The following is a 27,120-nucleotide window of genomic DNA, read 5'->3' as shown; positions in this document are numbered from 1 at the left end:
CTACTGTCTTTCAGGTACAGAGCAGCCAGGGCTCCACTGCTGACTCTTCACAGTGTAGGGCCAAGGGAAACTGACAAAACATGACTCTGGCTTCAGGCTAAGGCATAGCCCTCACTCAAAATCCTTTCTTATCCAATACCTTCCTCAGGAAATCAGCAAAACCTACATCCCTTTCTCTTTGCAAACCCCAAGTTTGTCATGCTTAAAGATCACATTTAAAACTGAAAATTAGTCAATCTAGAATAGAATAAAATATTTTCAGTTGGAAGGTACCTACAGCCATCACCTAGTCCAACTGTCTAAGCACTTCAGGGCTGACCAAAAGTTAAAGCATGTTATTAAAGGCACTGTCCAAATGACTCTTAAAAACTGACAGGCATCAACCACCTCTCTAGGAAGCCTGTTCAGTTTTTGACCACCCTCTTGGTAAAGACATGCTTCCAAATGCCTAGTCTAAACCCCTCCTAGTGCAGCTTTGGACCATTCCCATGCATGCTATCACGAATAACAGGGAGATCAGCACCACCCTTCTCCACCTCTCCTCCTCAGGAAGCTGTAGAGAGCAATGAGGTCACCCCTCAGCCTCCTTTTCTTCAAACTAGACAACACCAAAGTCCATAGCTGCTCCTAATAGGTCAAATCTTACAGCCCTTTCACAAGCTTTGTTGCTCTCCTCTGGATGCATTCAAGGACTTTTACATCCTTCTCAAATTTGTAAATTGTTATTCATTCGGCTTGAATTAATTCTCCTTTCTCTATTTCCTTTATTTTCTTATGCTGGATCACCTTGGATTTCAGTTTTCTGATCTGCCCTCCCTGTGATGGCAAAACTATCACAGCTAACGACAATAACATGGAAATAAGTTGCATTGATTAATAACTTAAATAGAAACTCTAAATATCATAAAGATTGATTATGATGGCTCTGAAAACCAATATTTCTCTTTTTGAACAGATCCACTGAAAAATATGGTGCGGCTAGCCCTTTGGATAAAGTTTGTAACTACCATGGACACAAAGCAGAACTACACACAATGGTCTCGATTTTGATGTGACAATAATTCCTCTTCTTTTACAACAGAACTTCAGCTGAAGCCCATGTGGAAACAAAAAAGGCAATGAGTGAGAAATTTAGCTTGAAATAACAGAATGTGGGTTACCTGATGTGCAAAAACTGAGGGATTAGGTTCCAGACTATCTCTCTCAGCTGCTGAAGATTCTGGGACACAACTCTTCTGGCACACCTTTTGTTGAACCTGCTCCAAGTCTTCTTTATATGACTGATTCTTGACATCACTACATTTCTCCTTTTTTGTAAGAAATGAAAAAAAAACCCAAACAAACAAACATACAAGTATTCAAAAAGCCCTAATCAAACCTGCTCAGTACTAATAACAGTGCTCAAGATGACAAGAGTTACAAAGCCCGTAATTATAGGCAGATGAGGAAAACCACAGTTACATCTCTATTGTGGGCAGGGTTATGGCAGATGAAACCATTTAGAAGCAGCAGTGCTATAATTTTGTTATAAATTTGTAGAAAAAGTGCAGATATAATTCCTCTGACCTACGCTGTTCATCTTTCATTATTCTAAGCATGGACTGTGTACCCCTGGATACAGTCTTGAATGCATTTTTTAGAAGGTTTAGCTTCTTCCTGGGGCTCCAATCTTGTACTGTAGACAGACAGTCTGTGGTTATGACACCCAGCCAGGCAGGATATTCCCAGGGGCAGCCTGGGGATTTGCTGCATGTACATGCTAAGGTATTTGCTGACTGTAAGTTCTGCCCAAGTTTGTTTATCATATGGAGACAGATAAAATAAATCAGCCAACCACACAAACTAAAGAATGGCAAATCCTTACAGTATGACCATGGGGGAGAACACAGCATCAGGGACCTGTCCATGCTGCACAGATATCTCAGCTGGTGGCTACAATTTAGATGTAGTGAAAGTAGCCAAGAACAGCCAGAATAAATGAATTTACCCTAATTCTCAGCCAGCTCATGGGTGCATACTGTGCTCCATCTTGTCACAAATACACTGCTTATATGCCTCTTAGGCTTTCTATGTCTAACACGAACTTAGCCTCTTCCCACTTATTATGGTTCCAACTCCTAAACGCTGTTCTAGTCTGTCAAAATTCCCCTTGTACCAGGGTGCACAAAACAGGACACAGCATTTCAAACGCAGCCTCATAAATGCAGAATATGTAAATTAGAAATCTAAATAAATGAGACTCAAGCACAATAACAGAATTCAAGGAAAATGGTAAGATGACCTCACAATACATACAGGTGCCTCAGAATGCAATATCCTCAGGAAGCCACTAATGAAGAAAACATAAATCCCTCCATATTGATTTTAAATGTACAGAAAAGGATTCAGAGGGTTAATGCATACTAAGTATACAGCACATCAGACAAAAATAGCTTGATGTAACTTGAGGTTTTCACTATTTATTAGAAGTATCCCCACTACATATACCCTTAGACTCAATCACTGTTGCATAATCTCCTGTCCAGTTACCTCTGCTGGATGGGTCGCCTTTCTTGTGTCATCACCTTCAATACCAACACCATTCTGATGTCTTTCCAGTTCTGCTTCACCACCCTGAACTGCACTGTCCAGAACTTCATCTTGAACCCTACCATGCTTTTCCATACTTGGGCTCTCTTTATTGGCATCCCCCTGCTTTGAAAAATACAAAATGTTTACAACTAGTAAAAGCCACAGTCCAAAATCTGAGTTTACAAAGGAATGACACACTCCACAAGCCATCTTCAATTAACTTAATGAATGAAGGAAATGGCTGAGGTAACCCAAACTCAGAGTCTTTTAGTAACACCTGTTCAGTTCATTTTGCCATATCACGACCTTAATCACAATGAAGAGTTCCAGGAGAAACTGAACTGGAATAAGTGCTCACATGATTTTTAATACTGTCACAGAAGTTTCTATTTAGACACATTTGGCAACTTTTAACTACTGGTCTTGCTCCTTCTCCAGAAATGCCAGTACAGACGGTTTCTACTCTCATAATGTTGATGTTTCTATTCTCATAATGTTGATCTCTCCCTACTGCTGTTACCACTCCATGTTCAGGTCAGTGAGGAAGTTCTCTAAATTGTTCCCTCAGCTTTGTGCATGTGAAGTCGTTTACAGTGTGAATGTCTTTCTTTACGTCCCCTAAAGATCAGCAGTTCCAGGTCAGTGACCTCTCATTACATCTCATTTGTCACCACATAGTTGACCAAACTTGTTGAAATTACAGGTATGTTACAGGTTTTGCATCATGGAGAAAGCGCGTCCAAGCCCTGTGGGCTTACAGAGATCATCACATTGATCTCTCACACACTTCTCATGTGCAAGGCTGAACGGATAATTTGGAGAAGATACTTTATTATTCCCTTCATCAGATAAGTAAATTAAGTCTCTGTAAGACTACAAATTTTAAGGAATTACATATGCATTTCTAGTGGACAGACACACACGGATATATATACACTGACATGTATTGCAACATATTGGTCAAGCACCTGAACAGTCTGCCCCAATTTATCCTTGCTTTGACAGACACCCTGTAAAGGGCTGTCTGACAATACACTGTTTTCCTCCAAAAGTGGATCATTTTGCTTCTCTTTCTCTGGCATACTTCCATTTACATCTTGACCCTAAGAGAAATGATATCAAACAAAACCCACTTGTGTGACTGTAAATATTGTATTTTACCATTAAATCTCTGAATGGCAAAAATTGTTTTCTAGGAAAACAAACAGAACAAATATTGTGCTGCAGTTGTAAACAAGTCTTACTGGTTTAAAAGAAGCTCTCAGAGTTCTTTTGCAGAAGTGTATCTGAAATTTTCTCATCTATATACCTTCTCCCTCTGTGTCCTGATTAAAGATACCTGCTCTAATTAAGTGCAAGACAAAGCTGTACTACACTTTTGAACAGATACTACTGGCTTGTTACAGACTTCGTATAACAAGTTAAGGGAGCTCTTCACCACATATTTGATTTTTATACACATGTACTTACAGGTTTAATTTCAATGAAATAAAGGATGCATCTGAGAGACAGATGCCTTTTTAATCTGTCTTCCACTGTCATAACTGTCAACAAATATACTCACATCATGCTTTTCCGAAGGCTCCTTTAACTCCAGTGCAGTCAGGCTCTCTTCTGCAGCAACAGGAGTATCAGAAGTGATCTGTATGTCTCTCTTCAACATTGTATCTGCCTTAACTTTCATCTGTATTTCAGTACCAAACTCATCTTTAAACTCAAGGGCTCCACTTGAAACATTTTCTTTCTTTTGCTTGACATTTTCAAGTTTCTCTTCCAGACTTCTGTGTTCACTTTGAAGTGTTTCAATCTCATCCTTGCTAAACTTCTGTCCTGATGAAGAGGTGTTTTGTTTAACAGTTTCTGCTAAAACCGAAATCTTCTTTAACGTGTCTTCACCTCTACTAAGAGGTCCTTGTTGTTCCTTTAAACACAAAGAAACATTTTATTGGAAAGTATCCTCACTCAATATATTTAATGTTAAGATCTAAAGTCAATCATTAAAATCATAAGTATTTGTTGTGAGCAACAAAGTGTGCTGAAAAGCACAGGCAGACCTATTTGCTGCAAAAGGTCAAATACTAAACCAGTAATTTTAGCGAGTCATTTTAATAAGCAGAGAACACCTGAAGCTATAAGCATCAAGACAAGATAAAATAATCAGACGGTATGCTGCGAAGTGTATGATGATCTTTCCAAGTTCTGAGCAAATAATCCCCACCTTCTCTTACTCCTTTTTCCTAGTTAGAGGTATAGCAAATACTGGAGAATGGGGAATTGCAGTGATCCATATCTGAGCTATTGTCTCAGCTTTCAGTAGCTCTCTATGCTCACAGCTACAAGACTTTGTTACCCAACCTGCCACAGTGCAAACGAATGTCTACTCATGTGTGAAGGACACTTCTTAAAAATGTTCACCAACATCTTCCTAAACTTTCTGCTCTGGCTAATTTAAAGACACCGACTAACACCAAATTTAATCTCTCTCCTAGTTATGCCCAGAGAGAAAACAAAAAAAAAACCCACAAAAATCAAACAACAACAGCAAAAAAACCCAAACAAAACAACAAAATTGAAGAAGCCTTGCTTGAGCTAGGACAATCCTGTTTTCAGTTCAGCTGACAATAAAAGTCCACTCAGTTCATTAAGACTGTGTTTAGGCCTACAGTTATCTTGATAAAATGAATATAACATATACTTTGTATTTTGGAAACATTTCTTATTTTTGGGGGGTTTGACACATTACCAGTTCTTGTTAATGATTGTCTGTACAAGCCCCTAGGACATTGACCCACTTTCTCCATGATGCAAAACATGGAGCATACCTGTGATTTCAACTGGGCTTGCTCCACTGATGTTTGCTCTGTTGCTGGACCTTCACAATCAGCAAGCTTCTCAGAGGGAGTTTTCGGCTCAGTGCTCAGGTCTGATACCATATCCTGAAACTGCTGGTGCTCTTGAACATGACTTTCTAATGTCTGCACTATGGTCTAGAAGCCAAGGAATTTCTAGGATTAGTCTACCATTAGCTCAAACAAATGTAATTTACCCACAGACTATTACAGCTTTCCCAGGACCTCAGCAGCACAAAAAACCGGCCTGCTATAAAATACATAGCTAACCATAGGTGCACAAGAAATACCTGTCCCTCTTCCCAGCACATCATGGCCTCCATGGTGAACAAAATGCTCATTAGTAGCAGAAAGCAGAGGAATTTGCCCTCCATAATAATATACCTCTAAAAGTGATGTCTGCTACTCAAAATAGATTAAAGATTAGATGCAGAATGCCACACAGGGTGCAAAAGCAATTTGCGCTAAACTGGATGGAACCAATAACAAACAAGATGCAGAAAAAGCCATTCATCCTTCCAAAAAGAAAAAAAAAAAAAATAACCAACTTATTATAGGAACAAATGCTTCATATTACAGCTATCTGAATTTGTTTATACAGGTACAAAATGTTCTTCGTACATACTGTGGTTTCATTTGTTTAAATTTATCCCTCTGCAAAGCACAAGGTGGTGAAAAAAATGATCTTCTGGTGCTCTTTTTCCTACGGGGGGAAGGGGAAATTCCCTGCTCTACAGAGGAAATTTCAACCCCCAGTTTTACCTATAAACTTGCCAACTGAATGACACTACAGGCAAACAGTGAGAGCTGCAATCAACAGGCATACCAATAATCCTGAAAGGAAAGAGAGGGAGGTTCCAACCTGTAGCTGGCTAAGCAGATTTTCATGTTGTTGCTTTAATTCCAACCATTCCAACTCTGTGAAGCAAGTATCCCCAGCATGACCCCGTAGGTGATCTTCTTGGCTTTTCAATTCATTAAATAGGGAAGTCAAATCTTCTGCTTTCTGCAGGAGGCTGGAATAATTTGTCAGCTGAGCTTGCTTCTCTTGTAAACCAGGTTGAAGGGCAAAACCTATCTCCTGTTGCTTTTTCTCCAGATTGGTTAAAGCCAGTCTCAGATCTTCTTTGCTTTGTTCATATTGCTCCCTGTTGAACTGAAGCTGCTCCTGAGGACTAAGAAAAAATACTGTGTTTATTAAAATTTTTTATTAATTTCTTAGAAAATGTCAAACTGAACAAGTCAATAATTAGACTGAACTTAGAGCATGCTGAATACTTTTTTTTCAGGTTTTAAATTATTGAAGTTATTGCTACTGAACTGGACAAGTGACTAACCTGCTTAAACCTTAGTCTTCTAAAGCCTTAGTTTCTAGCATCTGAGACATGACGCTCAGGCTTCATATTTTTTCACTTTTCATTACAGCAGAAGTTCTGTTTAAAAACTACAGTATGGCTATGAATTCATTTTCTTTAACAACTTCTTATGACAGTCTCCTGAAAGGGAATGTTCTGTAGATGATACACATTGCATTAGTTGAGATGGGAGGTGCAGGAGTGTTTTAGAGATATAGACAACAAAACTAGCATATGGAATATGGGTCATGCTAGCACAACCCAGTGCCTACTTTCCTGACCTTGACATTGGACTGCAGATTGTGTGCTTTATGACCATGCATGCTGGCCTGCTGTAGGTGAACAAGTTGCATTTGCCCACAGGAAATATGCAACTATGATCAGTGAGACAAAAGTGAGATTTCTATGTTCACATTTAGTGATGAAACTCAGATATTTTCCAGATGGAACTTAAATGCCAACATTTGAAATTATGATCCCACACAATCAAATCCAAATAAATAAAGTCTGGTTATAATTCTGTAAAGTACATGAGGATAAGTGAGGACAAAAGCAAAGCTTAAGTGTTTCATTTTTTGCCCCTTATGATTCGTATTTTTTGGAAAACGAGAAATAAAGTGTTAGCCTCACATGTGTTAAGTACTCTTTGCTTCAAGTTCCCTATTCCAGCTTTGCACTGCTGCCATTACCATGTCACACCTGTTATTCATAGATCTGATCCTGTAAAGTCCTGAAAAACTCTTCAGATGTACTCAGCACCCCATCTCCTCCCTCCAACACATTGTGAAGAGGGTGCTCTGCATTTTGCTGTATTGGATCCAATACAGCCAAAGCTCTACCTTTCTGAATGCCACTCGTATTGCTTGCACCAAGTGCTCAGTAATAAGAGAAGGCAACTGAATATTCTCAAAAAATACTTGTTTTAGTAATTCATTCCCTGGACGATTTTAAAGAAGCATACAGCAAAGTTTCCAGTGCTTTTACTTAAAGCTGGTTCAAGGAGGTTATGGCAAACAAATATCTTGAAAGTGTCTGTATGTGCAAGTTTATGTTCATGCAACACACCTGAAATCATCTGGTATGTTTTAAAGGATCAATCTGGCTCTCAGACACAGTTGCCACAGTGCCAGCAACACCAAAGTGCCTTTACCAGCTGCTAGAGCCAAAAAAGCCTCTCAGAAAGCCAGACTAAAATAGGCTTTAAAAACAATTAAAAAATCCCAACCTCCTGGATTTATCCCAAACTCTCTTCTGAAACAGTACAAATTTGTGGAAAGGTGGATCCCACCCCAATGCCTGGGGCACAGAGCATGGAAGGGCCACCACAGTGGCTAAATCAGTGTACCCTCACTGCACAGCCTAATGAAACAAGGAGCATTGGGTGCATATTTGTTTGGGTTGGTTTTGTTTTTTTTTTCATTTCCTTACAGGAGTGGCTGAGCTACTTCAGTATCAAAAGCAAATCTGAGGCAAGCTGGGCAGACCCCATCAGCTGTCCTGCCACATCCCTAACACATCCTGGCTACATCCCCCACTTGACCTTTCAACCCAACACTGCAGAAAGCCAGTGATTTCTGTAGCTATCTCGTTCTGCCCCCAGAGAACACAAATCCAGTGGAACTGGTACAGGAAGAAGAGAACAAAGTCAGTATAGCAGAATTACCTCTTGGCAAATTCCACATTACCTTCTGTATTCTGTGGCTAGCTGACAGGTGCTTTCCCACTTGTGCCGGAGCTCAGAAATAGTCTGCTGAACTATTGGCTTTTTATTTTTTTCATTTCTCATTAAAGTTTCTCCTAGAGCTACCATGTGCTGTATTTTGGCCTCTCCTGCATCTCTGAGAGCTGTGATTTCCTGTATTAAACAAGAAGCAGACACAGTACATCCACAACTATTTTTGGGTACAAAATAGAAGGTACTACCAACAATTTGTTCACACTTTTGTACACTCCTGTTCAAGACAAAAGAATTCTCCTTCCAATATATTACGTAATTGATTCATAGATGGACAGATCACCTAGTTTTAGAATGTCTGGGATAATGAAGCTGATATATTAATTGCTCTCTACATTAAAAAAAACCAAACCCAACCCACAGTATTGTGCTGATAAAAAAAAAAAAAAATGCTTCAAATCTTAGAGAAAGAGATTTGTCACAATGCCACCCCTTCCACGTGTAAAACCCAGCATCTTTATCCTAACTCCTCAGAGAGAGGAGATACAGAAGAGGCCTGAGAGACCCACCACCCAGGCAGTGGAGCAGCCCAGCACAATGGCACTTCAGCACACCTGCAAAGCCATGAGAGATGTCCCAGCTATAATACTGACCACCCACTTCACCTCTGGAACAGGCTATGATGGGAAGCTGCACAACCACCGGGTGCTGCTCCACCCAGACATACAACAGAGAATCTCATCTTATGTGCATAATAAACTACACAAAACCAAATCAATCAACCCATCCAAACACACTTCTCTGCCCCCAAATAAGTCCCAAAACCACAGGCAATCAGCAGGGACAGTATCTTTTACGGGGTAGTGACTCATAAAACTTTCCTCTGATATTAGCATGAACTATGAAGTGGAAAAGGAATACTTTTTACCCAATACCTTTACTTGATTAATCCTTTCGTCTGATGGCAACTCACTTTCCTGTGAATTCAGCTTATTAATAGCCTCCTCGAGCTTTTTGATCCAGCAAGAAACATCCTGGGCAAATTCTTCAAAATTCTGTCCTTCCACAGGAAGTCTCTCAGTATTCCCTGCCATTTCACTTACATGTGTTATCAGTGTCTGGTATCTACTAATAAGACCACTGGCTTCTGAAACAGTTTGATATTCTGTTAGCCCAACCTCCCTCAAGGAACTTGCAAGCTGAGCCATGGAGTCAAATGGTTTTCTGAAAAATACAAAAAATTAATAAACATCTATTTGCTGTGACAACAACTTCTTTAGAAGACAGTTCTTCAACAGAGACCAAAGAAAACAATACCTCTGCATTAACAGTGTTCTATACAACTTTTCAAGTTTTGTCTCATCGTTTTTAATCTCTTTCAGTTTTTCTTCCTGAGCAGTGAGCCATCCTTCCAAGACTGTACTGCTTTCTTCAAGGCTAAAGAGAATATAAATACAAACATAGGTCAAAATAAGAGACATTACATGACTAAAACCTGCTGATAGCAGTGTTTTGCTGAAAAAGTAATGTAATGTGCCTCATCATGCAGTTTTAAGCATAAGCTTAATTTTTAGTATCTCCGTTCATGTCACTGAGACTATCCATAAGCACATACTCCCATATAACACCGAGTCTGCTATGAAGTGAAAAAACACACAAACCATACAACAAAACACTCATTACCCTTTATGAAAATCCATCTTTAATAAAAAAGCAAGGTTGTTTGCCATTCACTACGGCTGTTTAATAATGAATCATTTTGCATCCTTTGTGATTAAAATGTCAGAAACTACATGAGTTCCCTACCTACTGAGCTTCTGGAGAGAAGCACCAAGTTCCTTTGCCCGTTTCTGACATCTGGAGATCAATCTTTGTAGTTCTGCTTCTTGATCTCTTACACGGCTGTTAAGGTGGTTAATGCTTGCTTTGGGCAAGTAATGCTTCACTTTATTCAACAAAGTTTTAACCTCTTGGATATCTCTGTCTTTACCTTCCGATGTTAGGAAGTGCTGAATAAGAGAATAAACACAAGATGCATCTGTCAAATTTTCTGTTGTATAATAGATACTTATGTTACAAGAGTTTTTCAATTCCTGTTATCTCCATAATATTTCCTTCCAGTCCCTGAAACAGAATATATGTTATTTGACAGTTTGCTGACGATTCCACTTGTAAATGGAAAAGTTGCTGTTTGCAAAATAAGGAGAAAGGGAGGCAGATGACTTCGATTTTCCTCTCTACAGTACAAATACACAGAGAAGAAATAGGCAAGCAGCATTCATATCTAGCACTGGCATCACTATGTCTTTTGCTGCTGCTTAAGTGTGATTGCTGCTCACAGATGTTGTGACTTTCCCTCTTTTCTGTTGATTCTGTCTGACTTAGAGTGAAAATCTGGACACAGAAAAGTGAATGCAATTTTTTCATATTTGAGTCAAATGGGAGTCAGAATTTCATTTTACTCTCCCCTATTTGATTTTCTGCATCTTTGCACACTGAAGTACTTGGTCCATTGACTTTCACTAACTACTGTCCTGTCTCTCACTTGCCCAGCTATGTCTGAACATGAACACTGATACTCCATTTTGAAATAGTTTATTTTCAATCTACTTACTGACATAATGCTTTAAGTTACAAGAAATGTTCTTTCAGCCTCAAGTTACAAAACTACTGTAGATGAATTTGCTCCCAAGAACAGTCTGCTGTGTAAAAAATAAAACAGAGTACAGTCAACTTTAGAAATTTGAACATTTTAATACTTTACCTTTAGCCTCTGCAGTCTGTCTTCCAGTATCGGTTTTGTTTCCAAGGGGTCAAAGCAGTCCTTCAAAGACAGCTGAGTGCTGCTGAACCAGTCATTAAAATTCTTGCATTGACCTGAAAAAAGCATACATTCCAATTTTCTTCATTAACTGTATTGTGTAAAAGAAAATCCTATTTAACATGAAGATTTCAGACAATATGTAATTACATTTGTCAGTGCTACTGTCAAAGGTTGCTTTGCACACTAGGACTCGTGACAAAAAATGCTGTAGCTCATACTTTTTTTTAATTGGCAATAAACATAACTGTTCATTTGCGAGGGACAGTGTCCGTCCCAAGTTTGCCTACTGGCAACTCTTAGCATTTCCACACAAATAAATATCACTCAAAAACTATCTGAAGATGAGACTACCTTCGGGCCTAATTCTACACCTGCACAACCCTGTATCTGTATAAAACTAAAAATTACCTAATAATGTTATTCATTCTCATAACTAAGTTTAAGTAAAAAATGACTGGCAAAAATGAAAATATTTTGATTTTTGTATTTTTTTCAGGTAATGTTCTGACATATTTTCCTGAATTATATTTATATTTACCTATTTTATTACATGTGAAAATAAGAAACAAAATACTTTGATTCAGACTGAGTGGTTTTTTGGAATCAAAAGCCATTTTTATCCAAATCTTTATCTTGTTCAGAACCCTGAAGCTGTTTGAGCTATTGAAGCAGTTTCAGACACCAAGCCAAGAATAAATTAATTGTATAACCTTTAAGAGATTATGACGGTCAATACAAACCTATAAACCTATGTAAATGTGAAATATGTTTGCTTACGGTTCAGAACACCAATAAAGTGATCTTGAAACACATGTTTCTTCTTATTAAATAAATCAGTGACACATTTAAGCTGCTTATTTAATTCATCCACATCAGGACAATCTGTCTCTTCTTGGAGTAATGTCACATAGTGTTCTTGCTGCAGAATTTTCTGGTGTATCTCCTGAATATAAAAAAAAAAAAAAAAGGACAACTGTTACAAAAAAAATGCTGAAGTGCAAGCAGAAGTTCCCTGTACAGAGCTGCTGTCGTACCAACCGGGGTTTTGCAAAAGGATTTAGTCCTGTCTATGTGCCAAAATAATTTCTGAAAGTATACCGAATTAATAAGGCAATCAAATAGGTAAATACAAGCACTAAACTCTCCTTGAGCAGTATGTATACATCTGTATGCATACATAATCACACATATAGTCACCCTTGAACATTTTGGCATCACACAAAATAGGTTTGTGACGTTCACAGTAATATAGTATGTTCCAGAGAATATAATATTTAGAAACTATAATGCCTTAGCTGCCACAGGTATTATTCTACCCCTAAATGCCTTACTCTGTAGGTCAAGTCCCTGTGGGTTGAAAAACAACTTGGAGGGAGCTTTAAAAAGCATCTTTCTTCCAATGCCTGTGATTTCACGGCCCCAAACACTAGCAGTCTGATGCTCAGAATGTGCATAATCCACTCCTCAACAGAAGGCTTAAATCTTGCCAGCCTTCAAGCTCTAATCAAGAAGTAGCTTTATTCACCTCTATCCCTGCTGCAAAGAGTATGAAAAGTTGGCTCAAATTGTCTACTGGGAGCTTCCCTTGCACAAAGAAAACCTCTGTGTGTTACCCAGTCTTGGAAAAGATATAACCTAGTACCCCCCCTACTGCTTCAACCTACAGTCGATAGTACACTGTTGTCATGCCCATCACTAACTCTTTGCAATAGCTGCAAGGATTAACTAACTACATCTGATAACATCTAGTGAAAACAGGCCTTCTTTCATGCTTCTGGCAGCTTAAGAAAATATTCAAGCCAGGCTCTTCACCTGAATTATTCTAGCACTTTACAACATACATAGGAGAAACACTTATGAAGTCTTGCCCAGGAGAGAAATAATGAACAAAATTATAAAAGATGCATAATTTGTGGCACGCTACCTCTAACTTAGTAAAGATCTCTAAGGTGTCAGAAGGAGATAAAGCTTTTAAAAGAGATTCAGTCATTCCAATCTGTGTCTTGGCCAAATCAAGGTCTCCTTTTAGTTCTGCTGTATTCAAGCTGAGTTCGCTGGTCCCCCTCTTCGTTGACAAGAGCTCTTTTATTAGCTCCATTTTTTGCACAACAGATGATCTGATGACCTTAAAATTGAAAATAAAACATAGTTAAGAAACCATAGCAGATTGATGTCCTAGAATATTACTGAACTCCATGACAGACTTAAAAAGCAATAAAATTACCTGAAATCCAGATATTTCAATCACAGCTTGTTTCAGTTTCTTTCTCTCCCACTCCACAAATTGAAAAATAATAGTATTTAAGCCCTGTTCTTCCTAGCATGGCTGATTTCATCTTTATTTGTGATGTCATTTACTGGTGCTGCTTTACTAACAAATTTATTTGTCAGTCTACCCTCAGGTGGATGACGGCCTTACCTGCACTTTGGCTACCATGAAAAAGAGGGTGCCAGCTCTCCCTGTAACACACCTCCCTGCAGTGATCCCACTAGGGGAAATTCCCCATGCTGATCCAAACAACAGGCAAGGAGAGCAGAAAGGCGGGGAGCTCTGGCTCAGACCAGTCACAAGGAACAATAGGTCCTTAACCTTGTCCTTAAGGCTTGCGCAGATTTGCAAGAGACAGCAACTCAAGGGCATCTGGTGCTCTCAAGGAGCAGTGTGCATGGTACAAGGTTGCCGAGTCCTTTCCTAAGCTCCTTAGATCACTTTACCCAGTGAATCTCCTCTGAGTTCACTGCTTGCTGAGGATAAACACAAATAGGCAAACCAGGTCAAGCTCAAGGTGCATCTGACGGACACCGGAATCACGTGTTTAGGGAACTGGTACAGGATAAACGTAGGCTAACGTGGTCTCAAGCAGTGGAGAATAAATTTATTCTTTGCTGTGTGAAGTTAACACAAAAAGATGTAGATTTCCTTATAATATCCCAAAGGAAAACATCACAGGAAAACACCACTCTATGCAAATAGCTACATGCTACCAAGCTACCTTATGCCGTATCCAGATAAAGGTACAGTTTAAAACAGTCAGCATGCTGAGTTACTGGGATCACCAAAGGGATGATGAGGCCCACTGTTACTGGCCAACAGCTAAAAGCCAGATATCACTCATATTGGCCTCTTTCAGCAGGTCTGCACAACAGTTGGGTCATGGCTAAGTTCCTAAAAGGCGCAGGACTGAAAGAGGCCTTTGTGTTTAAAATGACAGGTTTGGTTCTAACAGCTGTAGGAAGGCAACAAATGAAAAGTCGCTGCTAACAGCCAACAAAATGCTTCCAATTCTCTTTGGCTTGATTTAAGTCAAACCAAGACATGCTTGTGGCAAAGATGATAATAGAAGTACTGGTGTATTAGCTGTAAAAGTGCCTTCATACCTGTAGCTCCAGTGGAGGTTCATTACTATTTAGAAGTTCTTCTATCTCAGCCACTGTGTTATCAAACTTCTGCAGTTTCTCCTCTTGGGCTTGTAAGCATGCCTAAAGGTGGAAAAACACATTGGTAACTGTGTTTCCCCCAGATTAAACTTCCATCTTTCTCTTAGAAAATTACATGGCTTATATTGTGATTCTGCAATGCGGCATATAGAGCTTTCACAGCTAATCCATATCCTGATTTTCATTTTAATAATTCAGACTTCTTTTTGTGTCAGAGTCAGAAACACTGTTTTGCAGGCAAAGCAGTTGTTAATGCAAATCTACCATAAAGTTAACAATAGTTATTATTTTATTGTATGATTACATTTATATAATTATTATAATAATATATAAATATATTATTATGAATATTTATTCTATAATATTCTATATTATTATTATATATTATTTTTGTTGTAGAATAACTTATTCTATATTAAGCAAAATATATTTGCAAGAAAATAATCTTTAATTTTGTATTTATTTTTTGCTGCTACTAATAAAAAGGGATATTCTTAGACGTTTCAGCCTAGAACTGGCATCCTGATGATACACTTTGCTAGGGACTCGATAAAATACAAGTCATGCTCTAAGCACTTTTTTAATGTAGATCCTTTGTATATGAAAAGACCTCTACCTTTGAATGGACTTTGGAACAAGCCAGTAATGTGGAAGTAAAATACCAGGTTCAACTTACGAAACAGGATAGTCACGTTGTCTCATATTCCCAAACTGGTACTCCAAACTCCCTCAGGACAAAGTACTCTTTCTACAGCCTCTATACAAGCAATCATCAAAACCAGCTCATGTGCTGCAGCCCTTAAAAGAGTTCCCATTTGTGTTTGCAGACTTGCTACAGTGGAAAGCAGGACTTCTCTCACATTATTTATAGTGAAATTATTTTTAAGTATACAGGCAAATAATTCATTACTCTTTTCTTTGGTGGCAGGCTTCTTGAAAGCAGGAGCACCAGTGTTCTGTTGAGTGGTCACAAAGGACCCTGGGTTGTTTTTTTTTTTGTAATTAACATTAATGTAGAGATGCTTCAGGATCAACAACAAAAGAAATAATAGTAAATGGATACATGAACCTGAGGTGCTCTGAGGTATTAAAAAAAAAAAAATAGCAACACATAGAGTTCAGTTTTCTCTCCTCTATTCTGCTTTTATAGTAGCTCATAGGAAACATGGTTTCTCTTTCCCTTGCCCTTTTCTCCCCTCTGAGAGCCATCCTCTCGCAAGGAGCAGCAGAGGAACCTTATCGCAGCCACTTCCAGCACAGCCCTTCCTAAGCACCAACAGAGGCGTGCTGGGGGCATGGTCACATCATGCTGGGCTTGAGCAGTTTCCAGGTAACAAAATGGCTCTTAAAATGCAGTTGCCAGCTGGTGCATTTTTACTGGAGCCATCAGGGACCTGAACCACCCCAGGTAAATTCCAACCATACAATGGTAAAGGCAATAACAATGTGACAAAATATCAACCTCTGCACAGTGTTTATACTACTGGCTCATTGAGAAAATCTATATAAAAAGAAGACCTTGGCTTTTTACTGCTCTGCAAATTAAAATAAATGAGCTGTGCTCTGTGCTAACAGTAGCAGAAATGCTGCAAATAAGTGTAATTAAAACCAGGGCATTTGTAGTGTGTAAACACTGAGAAAAAAATGCATGCATATTTTCAGACAAGCACATATGAGATATATTTATGTCTCAACCCTATGCAAGCAGGAAATATTTTTGTTTAGTAGATACTGGCATATAGGTAGTATATACCAACAAAGTGGCATAGCTGGTCAGTTATGGATCTAAAGCCAGAAATCTAAATATTTACCCCTGTATGTGAGGATCTTCAATGGCACAGAGCTTGTGTGTGTGTTTTTACATCCAACTGCACCATGATACCAAGAGTTAAAGACACAGTCTGTGCAACAGGGGCATGGGCAGCTCAGGCTCTGCTGATGCAGCCTCTGGAGACCTTTAGCAGCCAGCCACTACTAAGGCCACACTATGTTTGCTGGAGAGCACACCGGAATGAAGATTGCAGGAACAAATAAGCCATCTCTGCAACCTCTTCCTGAACTGTGCATTGTCCAGTCATTTCTGAGGCTCCAGCATCTTCACTGATAGGCAATTTCTAACTAGAAAACTAGCAACTACCCTATACACAACCTCTTCTCTTTCTTCTCTAGGCACAAGGAAACGTGCACCATTGTACTCTAGACTACAAGCTTCCCAAGCCTTCCTTGCTGTTTGTACAGCACAAAGGAATGAGAGGGTTTCTGTAGTCTAAAGCAGCATTTGCCGTGTTGCATTAATTTCAAACAATTTAGTACACATATACTCCATTTATGTTTCCAAGACTTGCACCCCAATATATTGTACAGTATCTTGAGTGAAACTACGCATATACAATTGCAAATGTTACAACTTCCTCGCTTTTGCAGTGCTGATATTTCTGTGATGTGCATGTTTACAGTCCAAAGTCCATATCACTCCAGTTAAGAATAAAAAATTTCCATTCAACTTACCTTCAACTGTGTAAGGTTCTCTTCAGTCAGACAATGGCCTTCTGCGTTCTTAAGTTCTGCATGTGCCCAAGCGTCGATTGTGCCAGATAAACTAAGAAGTTTGTCCCACAAAGCCTGAGCTCTTCCCAAATTATCACAGTAGTTTTCAGTCTTTTCACTGATCTACCATGAGATTTATGTACAGAAAACACACACGGATTTCAAAATGAGAGTTATATTCTAAAAGCAAAATCAGCATAATAAAATCAGAGCAAAATGAAACCACCCACAAAAACAAGTGGGGCAAGGGAAAAAAAATAAATCTCATGCCTTCACAGTGAACTGGTCATGGAGAAGATATTTAAATCCCTGCCACACATGTCACCAAACATACCAATCACAACAGCAGCTTGCCAGTTTTAGGGCAGGTTTAGGAAGGAGCCTTGCTCATGTATGTTTATCTACTCTCAGAAAATACTATCTAATCTCAGTACTGATGCACTGCTTAGATTGACAGTGGCAAACATTTCTCACCAAAAGCACCAGCACTGTAATTCTCCAGATTGTCTCCAAAGTCTAAATCCACAGAAGTTGTTATGGAAGCTTACAGATTCATGCAGAAAGCTCAAATATTGCCTTTCTGCCTTTTCTAGATTTATTTACCGCCAAGGAGTACCCATGATATAAACTACCTGAGGGATGAGAAACGTTACGCCAATAGCCGCTCGACAAGCTCTGCTCTGGTAAACACTTGGATTTATCTCTTAAGAATCTCTGCACTTAATTTATTGCAAATATTACACACATGTCAGAATCAATTACTATAATGCATAAGAGATAAGACCACCCTGATAATTTACTTTTTACATACATCCAGCCATCTGTCCACAATAACGTTAGCCTCATTCTCAAACGGAGACTCCTCAAAGCTTCTCATTTTATTGAGCTGGAATTGAAGATTTTTGCAGATCTGATTTATTTTGTCTACATCTTCAGCATGATCATTAAATTCCTCTTTTGCCTCTTCAATCTGTGAAAAATGTCAAATGGATACTTATGAATATGCTTACTTATGACTGTTTATTCAGCAAAATATTTTTAAATGATGCACTGCTCTTTTCAGTTTAGAGAAACAACAGCCTTACAAAAAATAACCTATTTTTTATATCAGGAATTTCATATATAACGAGACTAAGAATGTATTCTGCATTGTTATATCCCTGTCATGCTGATAGGAACATTTCTTTGTTAGAAAACTGTATTATTCTGTTATTGGTTACAAAGCAGCTGAGTGGGAACTATGGATAATGTATTTATGACTAAAAGAGCCAAAACTATGGTTTGCTTTAAAATTTGCAATTGAAAGATCTAAGGGGACTGTACATCTATACACAGAACCTCAATCACAGAAATACACAATGCATAATATAAAAATTGTCTGAGATACTATTACAACTAATAAAAAAATATAACCTGGCATTCTGATCCCTAGGTTTTTAACTGCTGTTTTAAAAAAGCTTAAATCCTACTTAAATATAGCACTGTCAAATATGCCATTGCCAGAAACTGGTATGTCCCTTTTTCCTACTTTCTATTTAAACACTAGACTGCTTCTTTGTGCTTAATTGTAACATCAGTGTTTACAAACAACATGGAAGCTCGATGGAAAAGAAACACTGACCTCTAGTGTTAGACAACTTGATATTAAAAGCTCTCAAGTCACGGAGACGAGCCTGTTACAGCCACTGTGATAAGCGGAGCAGCACTCACAGATCAGAACAAAGTAGAGGAGCTTCTCTGCTACTATTTATATAATTATAAATAAAAAAATTACCAGGCCTCAAGGACATGCCTGTACTGTGCCACAGCTATTGCAGACCACAGTTCTGAGAGTGGCAATTGCAAAACTGAGGGCGAGGATGAAGAGCTGCAACCAGAGAGAGGGGTCTTCATACAAGCAGGGACCAGGGTATGCAGGCAATATCCCCTGCAGCAGGAGCCTGAGTGATATGGCATGCCAGAAGTCTCACTGGTGAAATGATGTGATACGCCTGAGTGATACGAGATGCCAGAGTCTCATTCTGTCTCACCTAAACAGTGTGGCACACAGAGACACCGTACCAAAGCCTGGAGGAAGAAACCTTACATTCCTTCTTGAATTTAACCATCCCAGGCACTGCCTGAGAGCAAGTGTTCATATGGGTGATGCTTCATGAGAAAGCCTAAAAATCAGATCTGAACAGCCCACTATATAACCCATCCAGGAAACGTGAAACCTGTACAGTAAAATGGTCACAATGGACATGCTGCTGTTCAGTAATCCCATTAGCCAAGGACAATTATGTCCAATGATTGTATTCACTTAGCTAAGAATGTAGCTAGCTATCCAATTTTTTGCCTGAAAAGGTGGTAAACTAAATTGAGGGGGTGTCCAGCAATACCTGCTCATTCAGTCTCCTCAGCTAATGTAAAAGCTACTGCAAATGTTTGAACTGCTATCACAGACAGCATGCAGCAAATGCTAATGACAGAGGCCAAGGCTATTATACAGAAGGTCTGTCTTCCAAGTATGTTTGTGACATAAGACAAGTGAGAGGAGAAATACTGAACTATGTTGTTATGACTTCTAACCACAACAAATTTTGGTCAGCAAAGTCAGTGTGATGGCAGAGAATCATGCTGCAAATGTAAGCAGCTCAAGGAAACACTGTAAAATCACTCAAAACCATTTTGGCCTCCTAATCCACATCCTAAGGTAGCAGCACGCCAGCCAAGCTCCACGCTGTCCCTGGTGGCAATGACATATAGTGAGGTACACAAGCTCCAGCCTGGGAAGCAGGATAGATCTGTCATGACACAGTCTCTGAGCAGATGTGCCATGCTGACATAACCTTACTGCTACTGTTCCTGATCCAGCTTGCTTGAAGATTTCTGCACAGCACTGGACAGTGCAGACAAACCCCACAGCCCGGCCTGGGACCCAGCAACATGAGCAAGGAGATAATACAGGTCTAAATTCTTGGTTATAAGCTACAGTGATGGCAGAGAAAAAAGCAGCCACAAGGAGCTGCATTACCTATTATTTTAGCTTTTGGTGGTACAACATTTTAAAGCATCTTCTTAGCAACAGATTAATTCACTAATTTTGTATAGTTACAAACTGCCCACTATAAGCTGTTTAACTTGGTAGAAAATAAATATTCTAATGGGTATGGGTGAAAATGGCTGATTCCAACATGAAGTTTTGGTAGAACAGGATTTTGTCTTATTTTCATACTAGATCGTAGTTTTCCCTTGTTGTCGAGTTTTGTGTTTGTTTTGGGTTTGGCTGGTTGGTTGGTGGGTTTTTAATCCTTCCGAATCTATGAAGCAAGACATAGACTCACTATGCAGAACTAGACATCAACTTAAAACAAAACCAGGGTATGGGCTCTAAATCTATTTTGGAAGCTGAAGTGGAAGCAAGGTCTTAACATACTCCTTGAAGGCTGAGTGTACAAGGGCAAACTTACATATAAACGCTCCCAGGAAAGGCTTTTGTTTCCTTTTCAGTAAGTTCTTGTAACTCACCTTTGTTATTAGTCTGTTCAAATTCTCCTTCCCCATGTAAGAAGTTTGCTGGGAAAGCACAATCTCCTGTTTCTGGATGATGCTGGTCAGACTAGTTTTGCAGCTTTGATATTGCTTCAGGAGCTCCAGAGCCCTTGCACACTGCTCCTGGCTATTAAAAATAAAAGAGATGCATTATTTAAGGCCCAAGCATAAAACAGCAGCCTCAACCTCTTGTCAGTTTCCTTCTTCTATATTCAAACATGTGGGGATTTTATATTACTATATCTGGAAGAGAGAAAAGGGAGATAAATTGTACCAGTCATAAACCCCGCGATACTATGGGATACCTGGTGTGGTATTTGGACAGGTTTTGCAATCAAAAATTCCCTTCACCATTGGATGCTTCTGATTTACATTTAATTGTGATCTGAATTGAGCAGTTCTGTCTGTATGATACTCTCCACATGAAAGGCATGCTCAGTCACCAGTAAACTGGAATACAACATGCAGCTTGGGTGCTGGGCAGTGGGAAATGCCACCTCAGCCCAGCCTTCAGTGGGATATGGAAACAGATTATTCCTACTGACACCTGTGCAAACCATGAGGATTAGCAGAACTGTGCCAGTCCATACAAAGATTCCAGGCACCTTTAAAAACTGTAAGAGAAGGACAGATGCCCTGGGTGATCAATCATAGCCTTTCCCAGTCCTCACTCTCACAGACTTACCAAGCCAAGCTCCTTTAGTCTTTTCCTGAATAAGAGACTGTTTTTCCAGCTCTCTTCTTTCGTTTGCTTCAGTTTGACTTTTCTTTTTGAATGTGCTGGCATGAAATTCACAGCAAATACAGAAAGCACAGCATTCCCTGCAGCAGCCAGGTTTTTATTTTGGGTACCAACTAAGTCCAACATACCACTACATACCTGCTAAATGATGAGACTGTGATGTCTTTAAAATATGTAACGTTCAGGAGCACTGGATGCAAACTTCCATGTACAATTCTTTCCTTTATGACAGTTCTAGCATCTTAACAGTAACATTTGCTACTGTACCAGTATTTCATTTACTTTAAAGTATGGTCTAAGGCTTTTTTGCTGTTTCATTTTACAAGCAAACTTCTTACTTGTACAATTCTACTTTAAGATGTAGCCTTTCTCCTTACCATTCAGCAAGCAAGAATTTTGTATCCTCCCATAATCTCTCTGTAACTCTGCACAGTTCATTGGCTTCCTCTGCTTTTTCCTCTTTGATCTGTAGGAGCTTATTAGCAATTTCTTGCATAGGTTTCATTTCAACAGCAGCACAAGCCAATTCTTCTTCCAATTCTGTTAATGATTTTACCCTTCATTAGGAAAAAAATGAAATACAGCTTTATATTAAAGTAAGCCTCTGATTTTTCCCCAATGTAATTATAGAAATTTCCTAAGAAATTCATCTCGAGCTGCACATACTATACTGAATGACATCACAGAAAGTCTAAATTTATCTTCAGTTTTTGAAGTAATTTGACACGGTCCTTCAGATGAGTTATGCTGACCTAAGCCCTTTGACAAAGTAATCAGAAATCCTGGAGACCAATAGGGTCTGTATGAACGTAGTGAATTCTTTTGTATTAAAATTTAAGCACATTCTGGCTATCTTAAAATATGGTCTAAGAAAGGAAGCTATACCATAGTGTGGGATTCCATAACTTAAAAATGGTCACATCTTATCATCCCCTCTCCCCTCACTTTTTTCCTTCCTATAAACAGTACTAAGTTGTTTATTCATCCTTTGCAAGGCTGCACAAAGCTCCTCTGACAGCCAATAACATTATCTGAGACACATAGATCATGTTATTGCTTTCTCAGGTTGTGGTAAAGTAACAGAAGGCGAAGTTTCAGACCACGTGCATTAGTGCTCAGCAAGAAGACCCATCTCCCTGTTTGACAGTTTTCTCACTCAAAATTAAGATCATAATCAACCTCCTCCTATTTTTTCTTCATTAACACTGCTTCAAACAAACACATAAATAGGAGTTTGAAAGAAAACACGGAGAAGGCTTCCTTATTTAGGCTATAGCAAAAGAAATAAAATGTTAAGTTTACTGTTTCTTCCAAAGCTCCACAGATGCTTCACCACACATTCAGATTTCAGTGAAAGTGCCACAGGCTCTCTGAGTTCACTGAAATTATGAAAGTGAAAGAGCTTTAAAAACAAATTCACCTTTGTTGAATAGCTGGAACTGTTGGATCCTTCAAGCCTATTTTATTAATTCTGTCACGTAGATCCTGAATGCTTTTAAGGAGTTCACTGTTTTTTGCAGAAAAAGTCTTGTATAAGTCTTTTTCGTCTGTAAGCATCTGCTCCCTTGAGGGATCATAAGTCACATTTAGCTCTTCAGATAAAGTCAGAACAAGGTTTTCACAGCAAGTCTTTCTCCCGCATTCAGAATCTTCCAAAGAGATATCAACTGTTTTCAAGCGTTCATCCAAACATTTGGCCTCTTCTGCCATACGAGAAACTTCTTGTGCAGCCTCTCTCAATGCTTTTCCATGCATTTCAGGCTCACCTGGGAGATCTGTGAGGCATTTTATGGAACACTGAATCTTCCTCAATGAGGCCATGAAAATTTCCAGATCTTTAAGGACTGTCTCACGGATCTGCATTTTATGGCTCATTTCTTCAAACTGATTTTGATAGTAAAACATAATTTTACTTGCAGCTTGCAGATCTATTGGATTAAATTCATCTCTTGCTGAACTATCAAGGTGTTCCAATTGTTTGCACACTTCAATCTGATTTAATATGGATCTCTGCAGTTCCTAAAATTGAGAGAATGACCAACAGTGTTAGCAAGTGAAGGAAAACCTGTATCCTGCATTAAAGCTGAACTTATGACTGAAAAATAAATTATACTAGCAATAAAATAAGCACTAAACTTACGTTATTAGGGTGGTTATTATTGTATTTATTTATATTAATTTTATTAAGGGCAGTGAAGAAAGAAAACCCCTTTTTCCCTAATCTACACTCCAGTGGAAGGAAGAAAGAAACAGCTAAATCGCTACACACAGGGAATTTGGTCAGTATGACAGAAACCCCAAGCCTCTTTCCAGCAATCAGTCAAAAAGGAGAGAAAGATGATGAAAGTCCTGAGACTGAAACCAGCAGGCTCTTGCAGTGGGAGATCACCCAGAGCACAGGCAGGCACATAGATGTTACTCTGCTGACTTTTAATTTCTTTGTGCTATACTTTTTGAGGAGACTTACATGCATTTAAAAATCTCTTGGTGAAGTCTGCGTTCTACCTGGTTACAGCCCTCAGGCAAACAGCAGTGTGTCAGTGTTATGAAACTCCAAAAGTGCTAAGACCTGGGAAAGAAATCTGGGTCCTTCCAGCCAAAAAGAGTTACCTCAGACAGAGAGTGCACATACTCGCTGCCCTACAGCTTGAGACACCTAAACCATGCTTTGCTTGAGAGCCAAGGACAGACAAATGCAAACTTGCAGTTCTGGACAGCTGGAGCACCTCACATATGAAGTAAGGCTGAGAAACTGGGAAGAGACAGATGGAAAAACAGTCTCCTATGCAGAAAAAGAGTTTGGTTTGATAAGTCTATGAGAGTGAGGACTGAAAAAAAAGACACGGGCTGTTCAGCGTGGAAAAGACAGGTGTGTGAAGACCTCATAGCAGCCTTCCAGTATCTGACAGGGCCTTTAGGGATGCCAGAGAGGATTCTTCATCAGGGACTGTAGCAATAGGACAAGGGATAATAGGTTTAAACTTAAACAGGGGAAGTTTAGATTAGATATAAGGAAGAAGTTTTTTACTGCGAGGGAGGTGAGGCAATGGCACAGGTTGCCTAATGAAGTTGTGAATGCTTCATCCCTGGAGGTGCTCAAGGCCAAGTTGGACAGAGCCTTGGGCAGCACGGTCTAGAGTGAGGCGTCCCTGACCATGGCAGGGGCATTGGCACTAGATGATCTTAAGGTCCTTTCCAACCCTAACCATTCTATGATTCTATGAATATTCACCCTGTCTAATAGACAGAGCAGAGCCTAAGAATAAGATATTGATAGCAGGTGAACAAGTTACTGCATACATGAAGCTTCCAAAAGCATCCTGAGGTTTGCTCAGACACCTCAGCAGATATGACACAGGTAGCTTAGCTTGGCTCACAGATTAACACCACATTATGTAAATAACTCAAGTGATACAAAAGCCAGGAGGGAAGACAAAATCTGGATCAAAGGAAAGTAAGCCAAGATGTTCACGACCATGGTTTTTATAGTAGAACCTACCGAGGGTCCCTGTCTGGCTCTACAGGAGCAATGACATTTAAAGCAAAGGAAGTAAAATGCTGTTACTGTCTTTAGAAGATCTGGGAAGTGGTCCCAAACTCCCAAGTGAAAATCCCATGAAGTTCCCCAGTTACTAGATGTACTAAAAAACATTCTGGCTAAGGTGTGGTCTCTGCATTTTCCCTTACCTTTAGTTCCCTATAAGCAAGATCACTATTCATCAGATTAAACTGCTGAATGTCCTTTTTTTTCATCCGCTGATCTAATTCACATAGAAGAATGGATTCATTTTCTATTGGCAAAACAATTTCCAATGCAGTCCTTAATGAGTTTGTTCTACAAGAAAGGTAACAAAACATGAACTGTGAAAACAAACAAGAAAAGACACACAATATTTTACAGCACAAAAAGCCACAAAGATAATGTAATTGACTAACAGATCTGATCCTAGTCCTCCTGAGGTCAAAGGAGTTTTTCTATTGATTTATAAAAAAAGCAGTGTGAATCCCAGTGAATTTAGCCAAAAGGTTGAAGGAACTAACAGCAAACGGGAATACTGCACAGTCATGTTACGAAGATCTGGCGCTGTGCTTATTGGAGAGATTCATCCTGTCTGCAGTGTGTGTATGAAGCAAGGATAATTAAGAAAAGCTTAATCATATTAATTACTTTTTTTAAAGGTTAAAAATGTGCAGGTATTTTCTGTAACACACACTATTCCCTTCACAATACACAAATTAGTTACAATGAACTGTTTCTTAGCTAATATTATGAAATGTTATTCTATACCTGGTACTTATAATATCTTGAAGCTCTTTCCATTCTCCTTTCAGTTTGCCTCTTGTCTCAGAGATAGCAGCCTGCTGTGCTTCAACCACAAGATTTTCTAAGGTAGATGAGATGTTTTCCAATTGTGTCCAACCAGAACTCATTTCACTCTCTATCACCTGAAAGATATGCAGCACTACCTGCATTAATATCATAATGTATTTCTCAATGGATTGGGCAGTTCATAAAATTACAGTCACAAGAGTCTACAGAAAAAGTGAAATTATCACCCAAAAGTAAGAGTTATCTATTGCTTTCTTCTTCATTAATTATTTTTAGCTACATGCAAATCCCTCACAACTTTTTATGATGAAAATTCCCAGGTCAGACATATACCTTGTCTACATTTTAGAGAAGGTTCAATAAATATGGCTCAACCATTTTTACTACAAGACTGAATGGAAGATACCTCAACTTAGCTCTTCTTGAAAGAACAAAAAACAAACGTAGAACTGAACGAAGTTCTGAGATGCTAGATGAACTTTGTATTCTTTTCAAACAAAGATTTGAAAAATTGCAGTAATAAATTTCTCAACATCAATTATGGGCCTTTTATCATCCCCTTAAGGTTCTCACAAACATAATCAAGTTATAAGTTCTGGAACAGTTCCATTCTGCACATAAACCACTGCCATTTGATGGTTCAGTGATGACTCCTCCAGCCCTGACCATGGTCCACCACTTACCGCTCCTGCTGAAAAAAAAGCTGCTTTCTGTAGTTATTTTTTGCATTAGACCTACTTCAGCCTGCAGATCACAAACTGAGACACCCTAATTTCTTCTTCCAGCAGCACTCATAAAACTCTAGTGCTAAGTAGGAATGCAGTTCTCCCGAATGCTAAACCTTTGATTTCCCCTCTACTTCTAATAAACCTGGTTGTAAGGATGCCCCTTTTTCCTCAATACACATAAGAGAAAGGTGAGAAAATAACAATTTAGGCACCAAGTATATTTGTGAAAGACAAATACTTACCTGTAGTTCCATCAGCTTATTCTGAAGGCATGAAGTGCCTCTTATTTCATCAGTAAAGCCAGATGCTACTTTATCTCTGCTGATGTGTAGAAGTTCCTCCATGTTCCCTATCTGTGTATTATAGCTAAAGAAAGAAGCAGTCACTTGCAGAAACACTGTTACTTGTAATTTAATGGAACATAGCAGGGTATGGGACTTGCTGACCAATAGATTACCATATAAAATAAGCACGGTCTATTGCAAATGCATATTTTTACCTAAATCCGAAATGAATGGGCATAGATG

The 27,120-nt window shown here is 39.0% G+C and overlaps 1 protein-coding gene across 9 annotated transcripts in view; it reads right to left on the bottom strand.

Moving 5' to 3' along the window:
* SYNE2 (spectrin repeat containing nuclear envelope protein 2) overlaps window positions 1–27,120 on the bottom strand; it is a 184,781-nt gene that overhangs the window by 109,151 nt on the left and 48,510 nt on the right. For 6 of the 9 annotated variants that reach the window (XM_057416214.1, XM_057416218.1, XM_057416217.1 and 3 more), the window contains 21 exons: window positions 26,836–26,959; window positions 25,824–25,981; window positions 25,223–25,370; window positions 22,956–23,554; window positions 21,913–22,092; window positions 20,770–20,920; window positions 18,071–18,229; window positions 17,221–17,382; window positions 14,653–14,754; window positions 13,199–13,399; window positions 12,052–12,217; window positions 11,215–11,327; window positions 10,257–10,459; window positions 9,768–9,887; window positions 9,386–9,674; window positions 8,461–8,630; window positions 6,283–6,595; window positions 5,394–5,558; window positions 4,136–4,492; window positions 2,530–2,694; window positions 1,161–1,307 (listed from right to left, as the gene is read on the bottom strand). In XM_057416214.1, the coding sequence (XP_057272197.1) occupies window positions 1,161–1,307; window positions 2,530–2,694; window positions 4,136–4,492; window positions 5,394–5,558; window positions 6,283–6,595; window positions 8,461–8,630; window positions 9,386–9,674; window positions 9,768–9,887; window positions 10,257–10,459; window positions 11,215–11,327; window positions 12,052–12,217; window positions 13,199–13,399; window positions 14,653–14,754; window positions 17,221–17,382; window positions 18,071–18,229; window positions 20,770–20,920; window positions 21,913–22,092; window positions 22,956–23,554; window positions 25,223–25,370; window positions 25,824–25,981; window positions 26,836–26,959 (4,192 nt within the window). Of the gene's footprint in view, window positions 1–1,160; window positions 1,308–2,529; window positions 2,695–3,539; window positions 3,675–4,135; window positions 4,493–5,393; window positions 5,559–6,282; window positions 6,596–8,460; window positions 8,631–9,385; window positions 9,675–9,767; window positions 9,888–10,256; window positions 10,460–11,214; window positions 11,328–12,051; window positions 12,218–13,198; window positions 13,400–14,652; window positions 14,755–17,220; window positions 17,383–18,070; window positions 18,230–20,769; window positions 20,921–21,912; window positions 22,093–22,955; window positions 23,555–25,222; window positions 25,371–25,823; window positions 25,982–26,835; window positions 26,960–27,120 lie in introns of all 9 variants that reach the window. The other 3 variants (XM_057416222.1, XM_057416216.1, XM_057416219.1) reach the window with 3 other exon arrangements.

The sequence above is a fragment of the Pezoporus wallicus genome, unplaced genomic scaffold (genome assembly GCF_028554395.1).
Source record: "Pezoporus wallicus isolate ANWC-B61680 ecotype Strahan unplaced genomic scaffold, APGP_CSIRO_Pwel_v1 scaffold_2146, whole genome shotgun sequence".
NCBI classification, from domain to species: Eukaryota; Metazoa; Chordata; class Aves; order Psittaciformes; family Psittacidae; genus Pezoporus; species Pezoporus wallicus.
The sequence above is the reverse complement of the archived record's forward strand: the minus strand, read 5'-3'. Positions and strand labels throughout refer to the sequence as shown.